This window comes from Bos grunniens, chromosome 11, assembly GCF_055505025.1.
Source record: "Bos grunniens cultivar Pamir isolate PY7600 chromosome 11, Bosgru_T2T1.0, whole genome shotgun sequence".
Taxonomy (NCBI): Eukaryota; Metazoa; Chordata; class Mammalia; order Artiodactyla; family Bovidae; genus Bos; species Bos grunniens.
In genome coordinates, this window is record NC_141175.1 from 79,747,400 (window position 1) to 79,772,494 (window position 25,095).

At 37.4% G+C, this 25,095-nt stretch overlaps 1 protein-coding gene across 18 annotated transcripts in view; it reads left to right on the forward strand.

The window, feature by feature from the left end:
• The window catches only part of SRBD1 (S1 RNA binding domain 1), a 244,657-nt gene that overhangs the window by 31,314 nt on the left and 188,248 nt on the right, over positions 1-25,095 (forward strand). For 16 of the 18 annotated variants that reach the window (XM_086327142.1, XM_086327143.1, XM_086327144.1 and 13 more), the window contains 3 exons: positions 1,315-1,450; positions 19,882-19,985; positions 23,418-23,525. In XM_086327142.1, the coding sequence (XP_086183268.1) occupies positions 1,315-1,450; positions 19,882-19,985; positions 23,418-23,525 (348 nt within the window). The remainder of the gene's footprint in view (positions 1-1,314; positions 1,451-19,881; positions 19,986-23,417; positions 23,526-25,095) is intronic. The other 2 variants (XM_086327158.1, XM_086327161.1) reach the window with 1 other exon arrangement.

Consider the following 25,095-nt stretch of genomic DNA (forward strand, 5'->3'; position numbering starts at 1 on the left):
TGGACACATGCTGTTAAGGGTTGCACAGTTAGTGCTAATTCCAGTGCTCATTAAAACTTTACTTTCAGACTTAAAAATTTTTTTAAATTTTTTTAGTAGCAGAATTCTTTGTTCAAACAACAGAACCCGAGTACATGAAACAGATAAAAGTAAAGTTGTTTTGATTGAATTCTGGGCATGGATCCTGGAACTCTGCCTGTTCATCCTCCTTATTCTGAAGCACCTCAGCAGAGGCCTCTGAGGAACATGGTTTAAAAACCACTGCATAATGCAGTATATGCTAGAGAGCAATTCATAACTATTTAGAGTGGGTGGCATTGCTTTTTCAGCAAATAGTGATGTATGTACTTAATTTTATAATACGTCATTTCTAGTATTTACCAGTGGTTGGATTACCTTGGAAATGTGTAATGTCAGGTATGGATAAATGTGATGACCTCAAAATGAATTTTAGGTGATGGAGAGAGCAGCTTATCCATAGTGTCACACCATTTATAAGAAAGTAAAACCTTTTGACCTAGACACTACTTGGGTTTATGGATTTTATGCCTCCAAAAAAAAAGACATTATTTAAAAACCCCATTTTTAGGTACTCTGTCTTTCCTTTTCTTCTGTATGTCGAAAGACAGTTTTTTTTGTTTTTTTTTTTTTGCAGAGGTCTGTTCTTCCTCTCTCTTTAACATCTCTAGCTGTGTGAGCTGTGCAGAGGAGAGCAAAGGTGGAGATGAACCAGTTGACTACTGTTGTTTATCAGGGTTTTTGTTGATATAAGGGAGAAAAATTTTCTGTTTCCTCAGTAGCCCTCATAGAATGAGTTGAAGTAGAAGAATTAATTGCCCAGGTTTTTAAGTGTGTTTTTATAAGTAATCATACTGCTGAAATTTGGTTCAATTTCTAAATTGTCATTGGAAGCTGTCCTGACATATTATCGTTTCCCCTCTTTTTAGCTTTAAATTGGTTCTGACTCCCTAACTCAGCGGTTAGGAAAGGATGATATCTAGGCCAGAGTTATTGGTCTCTTGGGTAACTGCAGGTAGTATCTCAACTCATTTAGATGTTTTATAGGAGGCCTGGGTTGATATATAAATAGATTTGTGCTATGCTAGATATGCTAGACCTATGCTAGCGTGAATAAGTGAGGAGTCCTTTTTTCATGGGTCAATATCATTTTTATAGTTGAGCATCATATATAAAAAAATCTTATTTGGTAATTCTTGTTTACTTTTTTGCTAATCTTACTTCTGTATAATGTGTTTCTTTACTGAAATACATGTTAATAACTACTTGTGGTTGAATACTTGTGTATCTGAACAGGTGCCAAGATAGATATATTCATATCCAGTCATCTTTGGCAAAAGTGTCCTCAAAAAAAGTAAATGAAAAAGATATTGATAAGTTTCAGCTCTATCAAAACTTCTCATGCAATATAAGAAACATCCAACATCATCAGGTAAATAAGGAAACTGCTTATTCATGTGGGTAGTAGTAATAATGATAATTCTTCAGATTTGTTTATTACTTTTTTTACTAAGGAATTAAAGAATTTTCAATCAGCTATTTTTTCCTTCATATAAATTTTTATAATTTTCTTACATCCTCTGCATTTCACAAATGGGAATCTCAAGACCCACAGAAGTTAGTAAATGATACTGAGAATTATTAGCAGAGCTAAAAATATAACACTAGGTATCTTAGCTCTCTGGCAGATGATCTTTCTTATTAGACTTTCCTTCCCAGAAAAAGATTTGATCTGGATGTGAGCTCAATTCTGGATCCTTTCCATTTGAAATACAAATTAGAGATACCTGATTTAGAATAAAGTATGAGAAATCTCACCTAGTTATATAAATTATAGTTATTATATCTGTCTTTTAATCTCATTTTTCATTTTACTAATTCTTATCCTAATTGTAGTTATAGGTTATATGTGGAATGTTGCTTAAACTTGTAGAAAAAAAATTTTTTATTACAAACCAATAATACAATAACACTAACTTTTATATTTACCTGCGTAGCTGTCTTTACCAGTGTTCTTTACTTCTTTGTATGCTTTTGAGTTACTGTCTAGATTTTATTTCAGCCTGGAGGACTTCCTGTTATGTTTCATGTAGGTTGGGTCAACCCCCTCAGATTTTGTTTTTCTGGAAAAATCTTAATTTCTCCTTATTTTTAAAATTGATTTTTAGTTGTGACAAAATACATATAACAAGCTTTACTATCTTAACTGTTTTTAAGGGTACAGTTTAGTAATGTTAAGTATATTGACATTATTGTGCAACCAATCTCCAGGTTTTTTGTTTTTTTGTTTTTTATCTTGCAAACCAGCTTTTGTGAATGTAGAATTCTTGGTTGATGGTTTTTTCTTTCAGCACTTTGAATATGTCATTCCATTATCTTTTGACATACATGGTTTTGATGAGAAATCAGCTGTTAATCTTACTGAGCCTTCACATATGATGAATTACTTTTCTTGCTTCATTCAAGATTCTCTTTAGCTTTTGACAATTTGATTATAATTTGTCTTGCTGTGGATCTCCAAGTTTATTCTTCTTGAAGTTTGTTGTGATTCTTGGTTGTGTATATAGATGTTTTTCATCAAAATTGGGAAAATTATGGCCATTATTTTTTCAAATATTCTTTGAGCCCTTTTCTCTCCTGAGTTTTCCTGTTAAATGTATGTTGGCATGCTTTAGAGTATCCCACGAGTCTCTTAGGCTCTGTTCATTTCTTTTCTTTCTTCTCAGAGTGTAACCTCAGTTGACATATCTTCCAAGTTGATTCTTCTTGTTCAAATAGACGATTAAAACCCTTAAGTAAATTTTTCATTTGAGTCATTGTACTTCTTTGCTCAGGAATTTCTCTGGTTCTTTTTTATGATTCCCAATTCTATTGATACTCTGTATTTGTTGGGACAGCATTCTCATGGTTTCTTTTAGGTCTCTGTCTAAGATTTCCTTTAACTGAGCATGTTTATAACAGTTTCAGTTCAGTTCACTTGCTCAGTCGTGTCCAACCCCATGGACTGCAGCACTCCAGACCTCCCTCTCTATCACCAACTCCAGGAATTTACCCAAACTCATGTCCATCAAGTCAGTGATGCCATCCAACCATCTCATCCTCTGTCGTCCCCTTCTCCTCCTGTCTTCAATCTTTCCCAGCATCAGGGTGTTTTCAAATTAGTCAGTTCTTCGCATCAGGTGGCCAAAGTATTGGAGTTTCAGCTTCAGCATCAGTCCCTCCAATGAACACTCAGGACTGATCTTCTTTAGGATGGACTGATTGGATCTCCTTGCAGTCCAAGGGACTCTCAAGAGTCTTCTCCAACACCACAGTTCAGAAGCATTAATTCTTCGGTGCTCAGCTTTCTTTATAGTCCAACTCTCACATCCATACATGATTACTGGAAAAACCATAGCCTTGACTAGACAATTTAAAGTGTGTCTATTAATGCCAATGTCTGAGCTTCCTCAGAGACAGTTTCTATTAGTTTCTTTTTTCCTGTGAACGTTTGCCTGCCTTGTAATTTGTTGTTAAAACTTGGCAGTTTTAATAAGTTGTCAACACTGAAAATCAGGTTCTCCTCCTCCCCAGCATTTGTTTTTATTGCTGTTATTGTTTTGTGGTTTGTTTAGGGACTTCTAAATTGTTTCTGTAGTCTGTATCCTCTATCATGAATACACAGAAGTCTATGGTCCATTAGCTTAGTTGACATCTGGTTACTTGACAGAGATTTACTTAATCCCTGGAGCCAATACAAATAACTCTCTCCCCATCCTGTGTATTTGCTCTCATTGGGACATTCATCAATGTTTAGTGAGTGTATTTACAGCTCTACCTTAGCCTTCACTTCCTCTTTACATGGAACTCAAAGGTCAGACAGAAGTGAAAGGTTAAGGTCTTCTCAGAGCAAGTGTCTTGTCTAGTCCTGAGTACTAGACAAGACACATGACCTCTAAGATTCCCTAAAATATGCAGAAATTTAAAAATGCCTCTTTCCCTCAAGTGTCTCATTTACTGGCTTCTTCCTTTCCCAGTTTTCTGGTCTATCTGATGTTGCTCTAATTATAATTCCTTATCCCCAAGTGTCCCTTTACCTTTGAGACTGCAGCTAACACATTGCCTTTAAATACTTTGGACAGATACCATCTAGGAAATGACATATGCCCTGGGGAAGCTCTGTGACAGGCAAAACAAGGGCAAGTCCTTGAGCCAAACCCTCAGGAAGCATGAAACAGACCGAACCACATAATCACAAGTCTTTAAGAATAAGGTCCATATTGCTCCCTCTAGTACTAGCAACCTGCACCAGAAAAGTAGGCTCTTATCGGTACCACCACTGTTGAACTGGAGAGTGGAGGATGGTAAGTGGGTACGTTAAAAGTGCTGTTTTACAAAAATTCTGCAGCTTCTTTCTTCTTTTAGTGTTCCTCTGTTATAAGTTTTCTTCTTTTTGTGTTCCTCTGGTTGTTATAAGTTTTTGATTGGATTTCAGAGTTATGAAAAAATTGAATCTGACCATTTTATGCCAGCTTGTTACTTCTGTAAAGGTTTGGATTTTAGAATTTCTTCCTCGGCCACTTTGGTGATACCATATTTAACAGCATGTATTCCCCTGTTCTGTTCTAAAACCAGCATGTGACTTTAGCCTTATAAAGTGTTATCTTGTTTAATATTATTTAGTTTGAAGTCTACTTTGACATCAGGATTGCAACTTATATTTTCTTAATGAAAATTGATTCCACCCTTGTTTTAATCTTAACTTTTCAATTATATGAAATGCTTGCCCTTGGTTCTTTTGCTAAAAATTTATAGTCTTCCTTTAGCTGATTGAAGCTGATTCTCTAGTCTAGTATGGAGTTGGCAAAACTTTTCTGTAAATGACCAGAGAGAAAATACTTTAAACTTGGTAGGCTGGATGGCTCTTCCTGCAAATTCACAACTGCCACTGTAGCAGGAAAGCAGTCACAGATAGTATGTAAGGGAATGAGCACAGTTGTGTTTTTAAAAAAATTCTGTTTGTGAAAACAGATGTTGGATTGGATTTGGTCCATGGGCCATAGTTTGCTGGCCTCTGCTCTTATATTAATGTTTTCTCAAGAAGATTTTATGTGTATAGTACAGGCATGCCTTATTCCATAGTGCTTTGCTTTATTATGCTTTGCAAATACTGCCTAGTTTACAGATTGAAGGTTTGTGACAACTGTGTGTCATACAAGTCTGTTGGCACCAGTTTCCAACACTTGCTGACTTTATGTCTCTTTTGTCACATTTTCATAATTCTCACAATATTTCAAAGTTTTAAGTGTTTGTTATAGTGATCTGTGATCAGTGATCTTAGATGTTACTATTGTAATTGTTTTGGGGTGCCACAACCACACCTGTATAAGACAGCAAACTGAATTGATAAGTACTGTGTGTGTTCTGACTGCTCCACCAATCAGCTGTTCTCCTTTCTGTCTCTTCCTTGGATCTCACTATTTCCTGAGATACAATAACATTGACATTAGGCCATTTAATTATCCTACAGTGGCCCCTAAGTGTTCAAATGAAAGGAGGAGTTGCACATCTCTCACTTTAAATCAAAAACTAGAAATGATTAAGTTTAGTGAGAAAAATAAGCCAAAAGCTGAGATAGGCTACTGTCTAGCCTCTTGTGCCAAATAGGCAGCCAAGTTGTCAATGCAAAGGATACATTCTTGAAGGAAACTGAAAGTGCTACTCTAAGGAACAAAGAATGATAAGAAAAAAAAGCAGCCTTTTGATGATATCGAGAAATGTTCAGTGGTCTAGGTAGAAGATCAAAGCAGCAGTAACACTTCCTTATGCTCTGCTATGCTAAGTCACTTCAGTCGTGTCCGACTCTGTGTGACCCCATAGACGGCAGCCCACCAGGCTCCCCTGTCCCTGGGATTCTCCAGGCAAGAACACTGGAGTGGGTTGCCATTTCCTTCTCCAATGCATGAAAGTGAAAAGTGAAAACGAAGTCGCTCAGTCGTGTCCGACTCTTAGCAACCCCATGGACTGTAGCCTACCAGGCTCTTCCATCCATGGGATTTTCCAGGCAAAAGTACTGGAGTGGGGTGCCATTGCACGGGCCAAGCTATCTTTAATTCTGTGAAGGCTGAAAGTTGAGGAGGCTGCAGAAGAAAAGTTTGAAACTAGCAGAGGTTGGTTCATGAGGTTTAAGGAAAGAAGCAATCTTCATAACTTAAAAGTGCAAGCTGGGGACTTCCCTGGTGGTGCAGTGGTTAGGACTCCATGCTTCCACTGCAGGGGGCACGGATTGAGTCCCTGGTTGGTGAAATAAGACCTTTTGTGCTATTCAGCTCAACCAAAAAAAGGAAAAAAAGGTGAAACAGCACATGCTAATGTAGAAGCTGCAACAAGTTATCCAGAAAATCTAACAAGATAATTAATGAAGGTAGCTACAATAAGCAACAGATTTTCATTATAGACAAAAAACAGCCTTATACTTGAGGAAGATGCCATCTAGGACTTTCATAGCTAGAGAGGAAAAAATGCCTGGCTTCAAAGCTTCAAAGGATACAGTCTCTCTTGTTAGGGACTAATGCAGCTGGTGACTTGAAATTGAAGCCAATGCTCATTTACCAATGCTCTATAAATGGAACAACAAAGAAAGCCAGGATAACAGCACATCTGTTTACAACATGGTTTGCTGAATACTTTAAGCCTACAGTTGAGTTCTACTGCTCAGGAATAAAGATGCCTTTCAAAATATTATTGCTCATTCACAATGCACCTGGTCACCCAAGAGTTCTGATGGAGATGTACAATGAGATTAATGTTGTTTTCATGCCTAACACAGCATCCACTCTGCAAGGAGTAATTTTGACTATCAAGTCTTATTATTTATGAAATGCATTTCAGAAGACTATAGGTGCTATAGAAAATCCTCTGATGGATTTGGGTAAAGTAAATTGAAAACCTCTAGAAAAGATTAAAAAATGAAGATCATGGCATCTGGTCCCATCACTTCATGGCAAATAGATGGGAAAACAATGGAAACAGTGACAGACTTCATTTTGGGGGGCTCCAAAATCACTGCAGACAGTAACTGGAGCCATGAAATTAGAAGACGCTTGGTCCTTGCAAGAAAAGCTATGACAAACCTAGATAGCATATTAAAAAGCAGAGACATCACTTTGCTGACAAAGGTCCATCTAATCAAAGCTGTGGTTTTTCCAGTAGTTGTGTATGGATGTAAGAGTTGGACCACAAAGAAGGCTGAGCGCTGAAGAATTGATGCTTTCTTATTGTGGTGTTGGAGAAGACTCTTGAGAATCCCTTGGACTGCAAGGAGATCAAAACAGTCAACCCTAAGGAAATCAGCCCTGAATATTCATTGCAAGGACTGATGCTGAAGCTGAAGCGCCAGTAGTACTTTGGCCACCTGATGTGAAGAGCTGGAAAAGACCCTGATGCTGGGAAAAATAGAAGGCAGGAGGAGAAGGGGACAACAAACAGAGGACGAGATGGTTGGATGGCATCACTGACTCGATGGACATAGTTTGAGCAAGATCCAGGAGATGGTGAAGGACAGGGAAGCCTGGAGTGCCGCAGTCCATGGGGTCTCAAAGAGTTGGACACAACTGAGGGACTGAACAACAAGAAAGGATTCACCATTCTAGATGCCATTAAGACTATTTGTGATTCGTGGGAAGAGATATGGTATCAATGTTAATAGGAATTTGGAAGAAGTTGATTTCAGTCTTTATGGGTGACTTTTAAGGGTTCAAGACTTCAGTGAAGGAAATAACTGAAGCTATGATAGAAATAGCAAGAAAGCTTGAATTAGAAGTAGAGCCTAAAGATGTGAAAGAATTATCATCTTGTGACTTAACTAATGGACGAGGAGTTACTTTTTATGGATGAGCAAAGAAAGATGTTTCTGTGAGATGGAATCTGCTCCTGGTACAGATGTTGGAAAGATTGTTGAGATGGCAACAAATGATTTATTAATAGAATGTTACATCAGCTTTGTTGGTAAAGCAGTGTCAGGTTTTGAGGGGATTGATTCCAGGTTCTACTGTGGGTAAAATGCTGTCAGCATTTGCCTGTTACAGAGAAATTGCTCCAGAAAGGAAGGGTCAATTGATGTGGCAAACTTCATTGTTGTCTTATTTTAAGAAATTGTCATAGCCACCCCAATCTTCTGCAGCCACCACCCAGATCATTCAGCAGCCATCAAAACTGAGGCAAGACCCTCCACTAACAAAAAGATGATGACTTGCTGAAGGTTCAGATGATAATTAACATTATTTAGCAATGAAGTATTTATAATTTTTCTAAAATATTTATTGAAATATAGTTGTACAATTTTATATAAATGGCAGGTTATGTATATCAATTCACAAATGTTAAAGGTTTATGCTCCATTTATAGTCATTATAAAATATTGGTTATATTTCCTGTGTTGTATAGTATATCCTTGTAGCTTATTTTATACATAGTTTGTAACCCTTTAAAAAAATTATCTATTTTTATTTCATTTTTTGACTGCTCTGCATCTTTGTTGTGGCATGTAGGCTTTCTCTAGTTGTAGAGAGCAGGAGCTACTCTTTGTTGTGGTGTGAGGACTTCTCACTGTGGTGACTTCTCTTGTGGAGGATGGGCTCTAGAGCCCTAGCTCAGTAGTTGGGCACACAGACTTAGTTGCTCCATGGCACGTGGGATCCTCCTGGACCAGGAGTTGAACCCATGTCCCCTGCTTTGGCAGGTGAATTATTAACTACTCGACCACCAGGTGGAGAAGGCAATGGCACCCCACTCCAGTACTCTTGCCTGGAAAATCCCATGGGCAGAGGAGCCTGGTAGGCTGCAGTCCATGGGGTCGCTAAGAGTCGGACACGACTGAGCGACTTCACTTTCACTTTTCACTTTCATGCATTGGAGAAGGAAATGGCAACCCACTCCAGTATTCTTGCCTGGAGAATCCCAGGGATGGTGTAGCCTTGTGGGCTGCCGTCTATGGGGTCGCACAGAGTCAGACACAACTGAAGCGACTTAGCAGCAGCAGCAGCAGCAGCAGACCACCAGGGAGGTCCCTAGTTTGTACCTCTTAATCCCTTTCCCCTATCTTTTCCTCTCCTCCATTCCCTCACCCCACTGGTACACTAGTTTGTTCTCTGTATCTGTGTATCTTTTTTTGCTGTATTCTGTAATTTATTGTATTTCTATATTCCACATATAAGTGATATCATAATATTTTTCTTCTCTATCTGGCTATTTCACTTAGCATAATACCCTCCCTGTTCATCCATGTTGTTACATATGACAAAAATTTTCTTCTTTTTTATGGCTGTGTGTGTGTGTTGATATATACCACATCTTCTTTATCCATTCTTCTGTTGAAGGACACTTAAATTGCTTCCATATCTTGGCAATTGTAAATAATTCGGCTTTGAACATTGCGGTGCATGTATCTTTCTGAGTTAGTGTTTTTGTTTTGGATATACACTCAGCAGTGGAATTGCTGGGTCATATGACAGTTCTACTTTTAGTTTTTTGAGAAACTTCCATGCTGTTTTCCCCAGTGGCTGCACCAATTTACATTCTCAGCAACTATGTACAGGGTTCCCTATTCCATATCCTCGCCAACATTTGTTATTTGTGTTCTTTTTGATGATAGCCGCTTTTAAATTAAGGTATGTACATTTTTTTCTTTTAAGACATATTGTTATTGTATACCTAGACTACAGTATAATATAACTTTTATATGCACTGGGTAACCAAAAAATATGACTTGCTTTATTGTGATAGTTGCTTTATTGTAGTAGTCTGAAGCTGAATCTGTTTCAGTATCTCTGAGATTCACCTGTATTCTCTGACTTTATGACACAGTCACAATTGTTTCCTTTGTCCTTGATACTTGAAGGACAGCTTGGCTCAGTATAATATTTTTTCCTTGCATTTCCTTTCCTTATGTTTGTCAAATATGTTTCTCTGTTGTCTTGCTTTGCATGTTTTCATTTGCTTGTTTGTTTTTGGAAATCAGATGTCAGTCTCATTTTCTGTTTTCTAGAAGAACTGAAGATGTGGGTCCTGTGTTGTTTATTCCTTTACTTTATTGGTTTATACAAGGATGAGGGCGATTTGAAATCAGGACACTGCCAATGTTCTTTAAACCTGGAATTCCTCAAGAAATCATTTAAAAAATTTATTTTGTCCTCCTTTCTGAATTTTACTATTATAAAGAGAAGATAATGAAAAAGACATTGTACAGGAGACAGGGAGCAAGACCATCCCCAAGAAAAAGAAATGCAAAAAAGCAAAATGGCTGTCTGAGGAGGCCTTACAAATAGCTGTGAAAAGAAGGGAAGCAAAAAGCAAAAGAGAAAAGGAAAGTATACCCATTTGAATGCAGAGTTCCAAAGAATAGCAGGGAGAGATAAGAAAGCCTTCCTCAGGGATCAATAAAAGAAATAGAGGAAAACAACAGAATGGGAACGACTAGAGAGCTCTTCAAGAAAATTAGAGATACCAAGGGAACATTTCATGCAAAGATGGTCTCAATAAAGGACAGAAATGGTATAGACCTAACAGAAGCAGAAGATATTAACAAAAGATGGCAAGAATACACAGAGAACTGTACAAAAAAGATCTTCATGACCCAGATAATCATGAAGGTGTGATCACTCACTCTTAACATAGAGCCAGACATCCTGGAATGTGAAGTCAGGTGAGCCTTAGGAAGCATCACTACTAACAAAGCTAGTGGAAGCGATGGAATTCCAGTTGGTCTTTTTCAAATCCTAAAAGATAATGCTGTGAAAGTGCTGAAATCAATGTGCCAGCAAATTTGGAAAACTCAACAGTGGCCATAGGACTGGAAAAGGTCAGTTTCATTCCAATCCCAAAGAAAGGCAAAGAATGCTCAAACTACCGCACAATTGCACTCATCTCACACACTAGTAAAGTAATGCTCAAAATTCTCCAAGCCAGGCTTCAGCAGTACGTGAACTGTGAACTTCCAGATGTTCAAGCTGATTTTAGAAAAGGCAGAGGAACCAGAGATCAAATTGCCAACATCTGCTGGATCATGGAAAAAGCAAGAGAGTTCCAGAAAAACATCTATCTCTGCTTTATTGACTATGCCAAAGCCTCTGACTGTGTGGATCCCAATAAACCTGTGGAAAATTCTAAAAGAGATGGGAATGGCAGACCACCTCACCTGCCTCTTGAGAAACCTGTATACAGCTCAGGAAGCAACAGTTAGAACTGGACATGGAACAACAGAATGGTTCCAAATAGGAAAAGGAGTACGTCAAGGATGTATATTGTCACCCTGCTTATTTAACTTCTATGCAGAGTACATCATGAGAAATCCTGGGCTGGAAGAAGCACAAGCTGGAATCAAGATTGCCGGGAGAAATATCAATAACCTCAGATATGCAGATGACACCACCCTTATGGCAGAAAGTGAAGAGGAACTAAAGAGCCTCTTGATGAAAGTGAAAGAAGAGAGTGAAAAAGTTGGCTTAAAGCTCAACATTCAGAAAACGAAGATCATGGCATCTGGTCCCATCACTTCATGGGAAATAGATGGGGAAACAGTGGAAACGGTGTCAGACTTTATTTTTCTGGGCTCCAAAATTACTGCGGATGGTGATTGCAGCCATGAAATTAAAAGACACTTACTCCTTGGAAGGAAAGTTATGACCAACCTAGACAGCATATTAAAAAGCAGAGACATTACTTTGTCAACAAAGGTCCATCTAGTCAAGGCCATGGTTTCTCCACTGGTCATGTATGGATGTGAGAGTTACACTGTAAAGAAAGCTGAGTGCTGGGAAGAATTGATGCTTTTGACCTGTGGTGTTGGAGAAGACTCTTGAGAGTCCCTTGGACTGTAGGTAGATCCAACCAGTCCATCCTAAAGGACATCAGTCCTGGGTGTTCATTGGAGGGACTGATGTTGAAGCTGAAACTCCAGTACTTTGGGTACCTGATGTGAAGAACTGACTTATTTGGAAAGACCCTGATGCTGGGAAAGATTGAGGGCAGGAAGAGAAGGGGACAACAGAGGATGAGATGGTTGGATGGCATCACCGACACAGTGAACATGGGTTTCAGTGAACTCCGGGAGTTGACGATGGACAGGGAGGCCTGGCGTGCTGTGGTTCATGGGGTGGCAAAGAGTCCGACATGACTGAACGACTGAACTGAACTGAATGAAAAAGACTAGAATGTATTACTTTTCATAATGATATTTAATTATCATCACTAAAATTTTTGAAAACTTATATGGTGGTATACATTTGAAAATGTTTTTTTTTATTTTTGTGTGTGTAACAAAAAAGAATCTTCAGTTATGCTACAAACATTCTTGAACACTAACTGCATTTGTTCCTTCTTAGGGTATATAGGTGACATGGTCCCTGCTCTTGAGCTTTTGAAGTGTTTCACTGTTATATCTAAGTTGTCTGTTTTTACTTCTGTGTACAGTGTATCACATGGGGTAAAGTGCATACTTCTGATAATTGGAAAAATTGTTAGAGTGAAGTTTTACTTACCTACTTATTGTCTACTGATACAGCCTAATGAAAAATAAGTTTTAGCAAAACCAGTTACTAAACTACTAAAATTCCATTTGCAGAAATTATTGGGCTGTTAGACGTTGTCTCCTTTCATTTGATTTAATTTTATTGCGACTTTGGAAAAAATCGTTTTATTCTGTTAATAATAAATATGAATAATACTTCTGTTTTGAATGCCAAAAAACATTTTGGTTTCTGCATTTTAACTAGTATGCATAGCACATGTGACATTCTGAGTTAGTTGTTATTGCATTTAAATTTGTGATTGACACACGTTTCTAAGTGACAATACTAAGACCTGAGAAAGTAGAGCGTTTTGGGTAATGTCAGTTTTGAAAAACAGCCCTGTGTTTTGAGAATTTTTCAGTTATCTTGGAGGCTAGAGTGATGATATGCCAGCTCAGAAAGATGATTTTTCCATCCCTATGATGCCAAGGCCTCATGTCCCCAACTCTGAACTCTGCTTTTCAGCCTCCACATAGATAGCCAAGCATATAGCATCCCAGAATACAGCAGCAAGGGAGAATGATGACAGACCGTGATGAAGGAACAACAGTGGCTGGAACTCCTTCTCCAAATACTGTGGGAAGAGCTGTTGTAGCTGTCTACTAAATTTACACTATTTCTTCTTGCTGCATCTTGTTTTCTCTTTTTTTTTTGTACGTTGGTTCCTTAGTGTGCTCCTTTCCACAACATGGATTTGTAACTCAGCCTATTCTTTTTTAATAATAGCTTCTTTCACTGATGTCTCACTTTCTGTGCCTTTTAATAGTACCACTTTTACATTCAGTGTTGCTGTCATCTACAGTACTTCTGGTATATCTTTCAATTCTGTTCAGCCACTCAGTCATGTCCGACTCTTTGTGACCCCATGGACTGCAGCATGCCAGGCTTCCCTGTCCATCACCAACTCCTGGAGCTTGCTCAAATTCATGTCCATTGAGTCGGTGATGCAACCATCTCATCCTCTGTCCTCCCCTTCTCCTGCCTTCAATCTTTCCCAGCATTAGGGTCTTTTCAAATTAGTCAGTTCTTTGCATCAGGTGGCCAAAGTATTGGAGTTTCAGCTTCAGCATCAGTCCTTTCAGTGAATATTCAGGACTGATTTCCTTTAGGATAGACTGGTTGGATCTCCTTGCAGTCCAAGGGATTCGCAAGAATCTTCTCCAACACCACAGTTCAAAGCCATCAATTCTTCGGCACTCAGCTTTTTTTTTATAGTTCAACTCTCACATCAATACATGGCTACTGAAGAAGCCATAGCTTTGACTATATGGACCTTTGTTGGCAAAGTAATGTCTCTGCTTTAAAAAAAATTTTTTTTTAATTGAAGGATAATTGCTTTACAGAATTTTGTGGTTTTCTGTCATACATCAACAAGAATCCACCATAGGTATACCCATTTCCCCTCCCTCCAGATCTCCCTCCCATCTCCCTTCCCACCCCACCCTTCAGCCTGTCACAGAGCCCCTGTTTGAGTTCCCTGAGTCTTACAGAAAATTCCCTTTGGCTCTCTGTTTTACACATGGTATTGTAAATTTCTGTGTTACTCTCTCCATACATCTCCCCTTCTCCCTCCTCTCCTCCCACTTTGTCCGTAGGTCCGTTCTCTATGTCCATTTCTCCGTTGCCACCCTAAAAATATATTCATCAGTGCCATCTCTTCAGATTCCATATATATGTGTCAGTATACGATATTTATATTTCTTTTTCTGACTTACTTCACTAAGTATAATGGGCTCTAGTTTCGTCCACTTCATTAGAACAGATTCACATGTGTTCCTTTTTATGGCTGAGTAGTATTCCATTGTATATATGTACCACAGCTTCTTTATCCATTTTCTGACAATGGACATCTAGGTTGCTTCCATGTTCTAGCTATTGTAGATAGAGCTGCAGTGAACACTGGGGTATGTGTATCTTTTTCAGTTTTGATTTCCTTAGGGTATATGCCTAGAAGTGAGATTGCTAGGTTATATGGTGGTTTTACTGATTTGCATTTATCTGATAGTGAGTGATGTTGAGCATCTTTTCATGTGCTTGTTAGCCATCTGTATGTCTTCTTTGGAGGAATGTCTCTTGAGGTCTCTTTCCCACCTTTTGATTGGGTTGTTTTTTTGGTATTGAATTGTATAAGCTGCTTGTATGTTTTGGAAATTAATTCTCTATCAGTTGTCTCCCTTGGTGGTATTTTCTCCATTTTGAGGGCTGTCTTCACCTTTTAAAGCTTTCAAGTTTAATTAGGTCCCACTTGTTTATTTTTGTTTTTATTTCCATTACTCTAGGAGGTGAGTCATAGAAGATCTTGCTTTGATTTATGTCATTGAGTGTTCTGCCTATGTTCTCTTCTAAGAGTTAGTTTCTGGTGTTACATTTATGTCTTTAATCCATTTTCAGTTCTGCTTTTTAATATGCTGTCTAGAATGATCATAGCTTTTCTTCCAAGGAGCAAGTGTCTTTTAATTTCATCGCTGAAGTCACCATCTGCAGTGATTTTGGAGCCCCCAATATAAAGTCCCTCACTGTTTCCATTGTTTCTCTATTTGCCATGAAGTGATGGGACTGGGTGCCATGATCTTAGTTTTCCAAATGTTGAGTTTTAAGCCAGCTTTTTCACTCTCCTCTTTTACTTTCATCAAGAGGCTCTTTAGTTGTTCTTTACTTTCTGTCATAAGGGTAGTGTCATATGCGTATCTGAGGTTATTGATATTTCTCCCAGCAATCTTGATTCCAGCTTCAGTGGAATCCTCCAGTCCAGCGTTTCTCATGATGTACTCTGCATATAAGTTAAATAAGCAGGGTGACAATATACAGCCTTGATGTACTCCTTTCCCGATTTGGAACCAGTCTGTTCCATGTCCAGTTCTAACTGTTGCTTCCTGACCTGCATACAGGTTTCTCAAGAGGCAGGTCAGGTGGTCTGGTATTCCCATCTCTTTCAGAATTTTCCACAGTTTGTTGTGATCCACACAGTCAAAGGCTTTGGCATAGTCAATAAAGCAGAATTAGGTGCTTTTCTGGAGCAAAGGTGAGAATGGCCTTGTATTATATTTTAATAAATAAAGATTAAGTAACTTCTACTCTATTATTGTATTCTGCATGAATGAATTTATTATCTATAAATCTTTGGATAAAGAACTTTTATTTACTGTTGAGTGTTCCTTTCACTATTTTAGAGAGCTGGCAGACATTGAAGGTTTTGTCCAGCCCCAAATAAAGTTTATTTTGCATTAAAAATTTATTTTTAAGTGATTATTTCTGCCAGTGTTTACCTTAGAAATATCTCAAATATATTTAAAGTGTTTTTAAAGTATCTATAGTTTTTTAAACTTTGACAATTTGTTCTGTATTTAACATTTTACTTGAAAATACTTTTAAAATCTATATAAAGTTTCAAAAAGATATATACTTTTCCTTTTTTATGTAGCAGTGAAATTGCTGAATTATATAGTATCTTTCTTTAACCTTTTGAAGAACTGCCATATTGTTGTCCAAAGTGGCTACACTATTTTACCTTTGCACCAACAGTTTATGAGGATTCTGTTTCTTTATATCCTAATCCATACTTACTCTCTGTCTTTTTTATTGTGGCCATTTTATTATGAAGTCATATCTCATTATGGTTTTGATTTGCATTTCTCTAGTAAAAACTGATGTTGAGCATCTTTTTATGTACTCATTGAACATTACTATATTATCTTTGAAAAAATATGTCTGTGGCCCTTTTGAATATTTTTAGTTAGGTTGTATCTTTTTACTGTTGAGTTATGAGTTGTATGTTCAGGTGTAAGTCCTTTGTATGATGTACGATTTGCAAAACTTTAAAAAATTTTTTTGCTAAGGGCTTTCTTTTCACTTTCTTGACAGTATTCTGTGAGGTTTAGAGAGTATAATCTTGTTAAAGTCATCTGTGTAGTTTTTTTATTGTGTTGATTATGCTTGTGGTGTTTTACCTAAGGCTGTATGTAACTTAAGACTATGTATTTTCTCATGTATTTTCTTCTAAGTGTCTTATATCAAGGGGTGTGATCAATTTTGAGCTAATTTTTGTGTATGATGTGTGGAAACCATCCAACTTCATACTTATGCATGTGACCACCCATTGTCCCAGCATCACTTACCGAAAAGGCTATTTTCCCCATTAAACTGTCTTAGCACCGTTACTGACATTCACTTGATGGTGGATGTATAGATTTATTTCTGGACTGTCAGTTCTATTCTGTTGATCTGTATGTTTATCTTTAATGCCACACTGTTGTTTACTGTAGTTTGTAATTGAGAAGCAACAGTCCTCCAGGTTTGTTCTTTTTTTAAACAAGATTGACTTGTTTATGCTGGGTCCCTTTAATTTCTGTTTGAATCTTGGAGTTTGTTCAATTTCTGCAACAAAATCGACTGGGATTTGATAGGGCTTATATTGAATTTATGAATTAATTTGGGGATTATTGCCATTTAGCAATATTAACCCTTTTGGTCCATGGACCTGGGATGTCTTTCCATTTATTTGGGTTCAATTTAAAAAAAAAATGTTTATAGTTTTCAAGAGTATAAGTTTTAAATGTATTTTGTTAAATTTATTCCTAAGTATTTTATTCTTGCTGGTGGTATGGTAAATAGAATTTTAAAAAATTATTTTCATAATGTTTATTGCTAGTGTGTAGAAACTGATTATCCTGCAACCTTGCTGAACTGTATTAGTTCAAATAGTTTTATAGTGAATTTCTTAGGATTTAGTGTAAGCAAGAGCATATTATCTGCAAATAGAGATAGTTTTACTTCTTTCTTTTCAATCTAGAGGCCTTTTATTTCTTGGGTAATTTTCCAGGATGGAACCTTTAATACAGTGTTGACTAGAAGTGCAAGAGGAGACACCCTTGTAATCGTAGAGAGAAAACATCCAGTCTTTTACTGTTAAATATTATGTTTTCTGTGGAGTTTTTGTATGTACCTTTATCATGTTGAAGAGTTTGCTTTCTGTTCCTAGTTTACTCTGTATTTTTTATCATGAACAACTGCTGGAATTTTTTCAAATATTACTTCTGCATTTATCGACATGACCGTGTAATTTTTATTTTTTATTCTATTGTTAATGATGTATTATGCTAGCTGCTTTTTGGATGTTAAATCAACCTTGCATTCCTGGAATTAATCCCTTTTGAGCCTCATGTATAATTTTTTAAGTATGTTTATGAGTTTGGTTTACTATTACTAGTATTTTATTGAGAATGTTTGCATCTATATTCATAAGAAGTAACAGTCTTTACATTTTTCTTACAGTGTTCTTGTCTGGTTTTGGTATTAGGGTAAACAGAATCAGGAAGCTTTTTTTGTTCCTATTGTATTTTTCGAGGAGTTTGTGATGAATTGGTATTGATTCTTCTTTAAATATTTAGTGGAATTCAGCAGTGTAGCCATAGGAGCCTGGGTTTTTCCTTGTGGGAAAATTTAAAATTATTAATTCTATCTTTTTACTTGTTAGGGATCATTGTGGATTTTCTGTTTCTTTTTTGTTCTATTTTGGAAGTTGGTGTCTTTTTAGGAATTTGTTCATTTGATTAACCTAATTTGGCATATAGTTGTAGTATTCTCTTATAACTCTTTTATTTTTATTTCTATAATATTCATATTAATGGCTCCTTTCACTCCTGATTGTGATAATTGGAATGTCTCCTTCTTTGCCTTGGTCATCTATTGAAAGGCTTGTTGATTTTGCTGATATTTTCCAAGACCTAGCTTCTGGTTTTGTTGATATTTTTTGTTGTTCTCTATTCTGTATTTTATTTAGTTCCCTTCCATTGTTTATTATTTTCTTCCTTCTGCTTGCTTTAGGTTTGCTTTGTTTGCTGTTTTTGAGGAGTGTTTTTAATGTGTTTTAAAATAATTATTCTTTTAATATACTGATAAAGAGCAGAGACAGCTTGATGTGAATTTAAATTCCTCCTTTGCTACTTGCTGGCTTTTTGGTCTTGGACAAGTTAGTTTTAGAAGAATTATCATATAAAAGTAAGATGATAGCACATGCATTACTGGTGGCTTTGAAGATAAATGAGGTGACATATTTAGTGCTTAGATGGACCTGACAATTAGTAAGTGCTCAATAAATGGTAATGATTAGTAGTTGTTAAATATTCCACTTAGAGTTTTGCATATTTGTATTTATCTTAGTGATGTCTTTTAACAAATGAAGGAAGTATATCCTTTTAAGCCTAGTTTATAGTCCCCAAACTTTTTGGCACCAGGGACCAGTTTTGTGGAAGATTATTTTTCTATAGGCTTGGGGTGTGGGGGTGGGGTAGGATGTGGAGTGGATGGTTTCAGGGTGATTTAAGCCCTTTACATTTATAGTGCGCTTTGTTTCTATTACTTCTATTTATTGTGTACTGTATTTCTGTTATTATTACATTAGCTCTATCGCAGATCATCAGGCAGTAGATCCCAGAGGTAAGGAACCTCTGCTCTCAGTTCAGTTCAGTTGCTCAGTCATGTCCAACTCGTTGCGACCCCATGGACTGCAGCAGCACGCCAGGTTTCCCTGTCTATCACCAACTCCCGGAGCTTACTCAAACTCATGTCCATTGAGTTGGTGATGCCATCCAACTACCTCATCCTCTGTCATCCCTTTTTCCTCCCACTTTCAGTCTTTCCCAGCATCAGGGTCTCTTCCAGTGAGTCAATTCTTGGCATCAGGTGGCCAAGGTACTGGAGTTTCAGCTTCAGCATCAGTCCTTCCAATGAATATTCAGGACTGATTTCCTTTAGGATGGACTGGTTTGATCTCCTTGCAGTCCAAGGGACTCTAAAGAGTCTTCTCCAACACCACAGTTTGAAAGCATCAATTCTTTGGCACTCAGCTTTCTTTATAGTCCAACTCTCACATCCATCCATGACTACTTAAAAAACCATAACTTTGACTAGACAGACCTTTGTTGGCAAAGTAATGTCTCTGCTTTTTAATATGCTGTCTAGGTTGGTCATAGCTTTTCTTCCAAGGAGCAAGTGTCTTTTTAATTTCATGGCTGCAGTCACCATCTACAGTAATTTGGAGCTCTAGGTGATCAAAAACTTTGAGTTAGTAGAATCTGAAATGAGATTTTAGATCACTGAAGTCTCTTCCTGTGACTGTCATAGGCTTTGTAGCTCTATTTTATTTTGGAAAAAAGTATTTAAAAATGAGTGTTTTTGAATACATTCTTGGTAAATAAATGAACTGATAGAACTGTAACCTGGGTAACCACCCAGTTTGTTTCACAAGTGTTGACTGATTAAATTGATCATTTATGTATTTTGTGGATCATCATTCTTTACTCTATATGTTTGCACTCAGATTCTGGCAATTAACCGTGGAGAAAATTTGAAGATACTGACTGTCAAGGTTAACATTCCTGATGGAGTAAAGAAAGAGTTCTGCAAGTGGTGCATACAAAACAGGTTTTTACAGAATTTCTTTCTTTCATTTTAAAAATGCTTTATCGAGATCTATATGGAAAGATGTCCGTTGTGTTAAAAAATAAACAATGGATAGATATGTATCTTTTTTACGTTTTTATAAAAACGTGTGTGTTGAAATAGGAACTATCTGGCAAGTATGTAAGAATTATTAATAATGGCTATTTCTGGGAAGAAGGACTTTCAGTTTAATCTGTATCATATAAATCTTTTATGCTGCTGCTACCGCTGCTAAATTGCTCCAGTCATGTCCGACTCTGTGTGACCCCATAGACAGCAGCCCACCAGGCTCCCCCGTCCCTGGGATTCTCCAGGCAAGAACAGTGGAGTGGGTTGCCATTTCCTTCTCCAATGCATGAAAGTGAAAAATGACAGTGAAGTCGCTCAGTTGTGTCCGACTCTTCGTGACCCCATGGACTGCAGCCTGCCGGGCTCTTGCGCCCATGGGATTTTCCAGAACACTGGAGTAGGTTGCCATTGCCTTCTCCAAATCTTTTCTAAAGAGCATTTTTTCTTTTTTGAAAAAGATGAATTAACAGAAACATATTGTGTATACTATATCTGAAGTCTTTTGTTCATTAAGGATAATTGAGACAAAATTTTATCAGATATCATATGAATAGTGAATGAATTACTGGCCACTAGCCTTTTTTATTTTTTAAAATTAGCTTTTAGTGTCAGTGCATGGGATAGTCATATAGTAAATCATTCTGTCCCCAAATGTTTGTCATATCACTTTGAGAAAATGCTACACTAAAGTGGTTCTGTAGTAGATTGTCATGTAGTAGATTTAAAGGGAATTGTACCCTATATCCATTTCTCTTTTAAATATGGGAAAATGAAAGCTAGATGGAGAGAGCCTACCTTTATCTATAGATATAAAATCGGGGGGAGTGTATTTCTTTGCCAAAGTGGAGTATGTTTCTTTGTCTAAAGGGGTTAGCAAAGCATGTCTCTGTCAAAAACACACATGTAAGCCCTGGGTCTTTTTCATTTGTTTATAGTACTTTCTTTAAAAAAATTTTTTTTAATTTTAATTTCTTTATTTTTAATTGAAGGATGATTGCTTTACAATATTGGTTTGATTTCTGCCATACAGCAGCATGAATTAGCTATAGGTGTACTTATGTCCCTTCTCTCTTGAACCTCCCTCCCACCTCCCACCCCTGCCTGCCCCTCTGGGTTGTGACAGAGCCCCAATTTTACAGTACTTTCTTGACCCATGTAGGAATCTGAGGTTTGTGACCTCTGTCTTAATCTGTGTGCTTCATTGTACACATCTTATGTACCATGTCTTTTGTATTGTGGGATTTTAATTAAAGTGCTGCCCTTCTTAGTATTTATTCAGAGATGTTTAACTGTTGAGTTAGAGGAAGAATCATTGTCATAACAGTATTACACACTTAAAAGACTACAGTATAGTATAAACATTACTCTTATATATGCTCTAGGAAATCAAAAACGTCATGTAACTCACTTAATTGTGATACTTTATTGTGGTGGTCTGGAACCTATCTAACTGACAGTATCTCTGAGGTATGCCTGTAACAGCGACAGAATATAAAAATAATAACTGTGCCTTAATTCACATCTTAGTTCTTCTACCTCTCATGACATCAGGAATAGGTGACAGTAGGGAGAAACAGGGTTTGGATGGAAGGAAGGATATATGTTCTACATAAAATTGCATTCATTCAAATTAAGAAGCAAAACTGTATTCTACTCAAGTAATACCCTTCTATGGAAGGGATTCAGTTAGTTGTTCTGTAGCCTTTCGTGTGTGTGTGTGTCTTTATGCACGCTCAGTTGTGTTCGTTTCTGACCCCATGGACGGTAGCCTGCCAGGCTCCTCTGTCCATGGAATTTTCCGGGCAAGAATACTGGGGTGGATAGCCATTCCTTTCTCTAAGGGATCTTCCCAAGCCAGGGATCAAACCCAGGTCTCCTGCATTGCAGGTGGATTCTTTATCGCAGAGCCACCAGGGAAGCTCTTGTATCATATTAGAAATGCTTAAATATTTGTTCACTGAAATTTAGTTAATTTCCTAGCTGAGATAAGTAAGGGAGATGACAGTGTATATTAATGGTTTATTAAGAACGATTGATAAAATATTAGTATTTTTCTATTCAAGAGCCGTTGAAGGATGCAGGCAGAAATGCTGTAGTTGTAGAGAAAACAGAAGGGGTAGGGCTGAATTTGTTTGTCCTTTTTAGCTTGTGTTTTTATCTTACTATTCTTTCTCAAATTTCTACTAATGATGGGTTCTCTGATATTTATATTTATCAGTATGTGTGCAGATATACTGCCTAATAGAGCAGTACAACCTCAGGAATAGAGTGAGTTCTACTCAAGAATGACAAGAGGCAATGAAAAAAACAGAATTTCTCCTTTCCTCAATCTATTTTAATTCTCAGGAAGAGATTGCTGCTGCTGCTGTTGCTAGGTCTCTTTAGTCGTGTCCGACTCTGTGCGACCCCATAGATGGCAGCCCACCAGGCTCCCCCATCCCTGGGATTCTCTAGGCAAGAACACTGGAGTGGGTTGCCATTTCCTTCTCCAGTGCGTGAAAGTGAAAACTGAAAGTGAAGTCGCTCGGTGGTGTCCGACTCTTAGCGACTTCATGGACTGCAGCCTTCCAGGCTCCTCCGTCCATGGGATTTTCCAGGCAAGAGTACTGGAGTGGGGTGCCATTGCCTTCTCCACAGGAAGAGATTAAGAAATAGTGAAAGAAGGATACAGTGCTTGTCTTAGCTTCAGCTGCCATAACAAAATACCATAGACTGGGTGGCTTAAACAATAGAAATTTTCTCCCAGTTCTGGAAGCTGGAGGTCGAAGATCAAGGTCAGGCTGATGTGGATTTTGATGGGAACCCTCTTTTTGGCTTGCTTCTCATTATGTCCTCACCTGGCATTGTGGAGAGGTGGGTATCTGATGTTTCTTCTTATGTGGGCACTAATCCCATCATGGAGACCCTGCCTTCATGACCTCATCTAAACCTAATTATCTCTCAACAGCCACATCTCCATCCAACTTAGTGGTTAGGGTTTCAACATACTAATTTTAGGGACATAATTCAGTCTGTAGCAGCGCTTCAGTAATTTTTGTGACTTTCTTATAGCTTAACAATTTTGACCATTATTAATAATGCCTTGGGGACTCTCCCCAGAATAGGTTTTTCCTTCCTTAAGTTTTGTGTGTGACCATGGTTACCAGGTTTTTAAAAATAAGAACTCCAGATGTCATAGTAATAATTTTCAGACATCACAGCCTCTCCTCACAGATTATGTTACTTTGGCTTCAGTAAAGTTTCTTCCCCCTCTTTTCTTTTCCACTTCCCCCTCCTCTTCCAGGAGCCCTTTTATGGTCTTATTCTTGTTACATCAGTGTTAGTATAGGCTTTTCTTTTTTACAGGTGGAGACCACGTGGCTTTGCAAGGCCAGAGTTAATGAAGATCTTATACAACTCACTGGATGATTCCTTTAAACGCCTTATTTATCCTCTCCTTTGTAGAGAGTTCAGGTATGCATCTTGTGTTGTTTAACTTTGTGTACTGTTTACTTTTACGTATGGTAATAGGCCCATAAAAGCGTGCAGTAAATATTTGTCGATCCATTAACCAAGCCAGAGAACTGAGTCAGAATCACAGAGTCTTAAATTTAAGCCTAGATTTCAATCTGTAGAGGCATTCACATGCATAGATCACAAAACATAGCTCTTAATTACACAGTATACTTTTCAAATCTTGACCACTTAATGTATACCCCTTCCAGTTCTGCAATACCAGTATTTCAGTTTGACAACCAAGCCAAACAAATGGTTTTATTGATGAGAGATTTGGCTTGGGAGAAACAAACTAAGCAGTTAATAGAGAAGTTAATTGGCAGCAGTTTCAGAGGTAAGAGAGCCAAAAAAGGCATAAGGAAATCAGTAGAGTGCGTGAGGAATATGTTACTATGAGAGAAAGCTAATATATATGTTTTAAACTCCAAATGGGAGTTGTTCGGAGGAATAATCATCAGCAGTGATGAGCAAATATTATGAGACTGTTAAAGTGACCATCTAAATGGACTAGCAGAAGAACTAAGGTTTACAAAGAACTGCAAAAGAGGTGAGGTACTGAATTATCTGTAGGGGAGGAGATGGACAGAAATGTTGGGAGGTAAAAACCCTCTCTTCTACCTCTCTCTCTAACCTTTATCTTGGTAGTTAGCCTTTAGACACCAGCCATGCCTTCATATATTCTTTCCTTTGTGCTATAGATTTTCTTTATTCTGACTTATTTAAAGGTTTTAGCAAGAGTCACCAAAAACTAGAAATTGTAGCCATCTCTTCAGCCTCACTAGAATTTATAGCAGCCTTTGTGTCTGTCTCTTTTTCCTTTCCTGGACCTGACCGCTGACTTTGGAGGCATTAGAGTAGGGAGTGAGCAGATACTTTTAAAAAGGACATATAGCTCCTTTCTGTCCAACTTCTTTTTATCAAGGTCGTTCATTGTCTTGATTCATCCTTTTTAGCCCAGACATCCCTTAAATATATTGTTTCTTTTGGAACCCTATCTCATTTCAAGTCTGTGAAGTAACATAACTTGCTTTTGAGTGCTGGGATATAATGTTTTAAAAAGGGCTTTTGTTCTTAATGAAGAAAAAAAAATTATCTTACTAAAATTTTAATTCCCTTTTTGCTATATATTTATCATTTTCTTATTTGCATTATAACATCCAGTGGTGCTTTTGACATTTTTGTATGTATTTGATGTGAGTATTTTTATTGCCTGTAGAATAATCTCATTGAGATTTAATATATTCAGTTTGGTGTGGGATATTTAATGTATAATTCTTCTCTGACTTTAGCAGTGGCAAGCGAGAGCACTTCCCTTCCCTTTTTCTAAAATGCCTGTAGTTAAAAAAATATATCTTAATTCCAGTCCATAAGTTGGTTTGCAGACATTGTCTACAGATGTGTCACTTGGTAGAAACACTTGTAATTACCTTAACAGCGTTGAGAGGGAAAACCCCTTAAGATTTGTTTCTTAAAGAGAAGTACTTTAATTCTCTAATTAAAAAGAAATTTGTCCAAATGTAGAAAAATT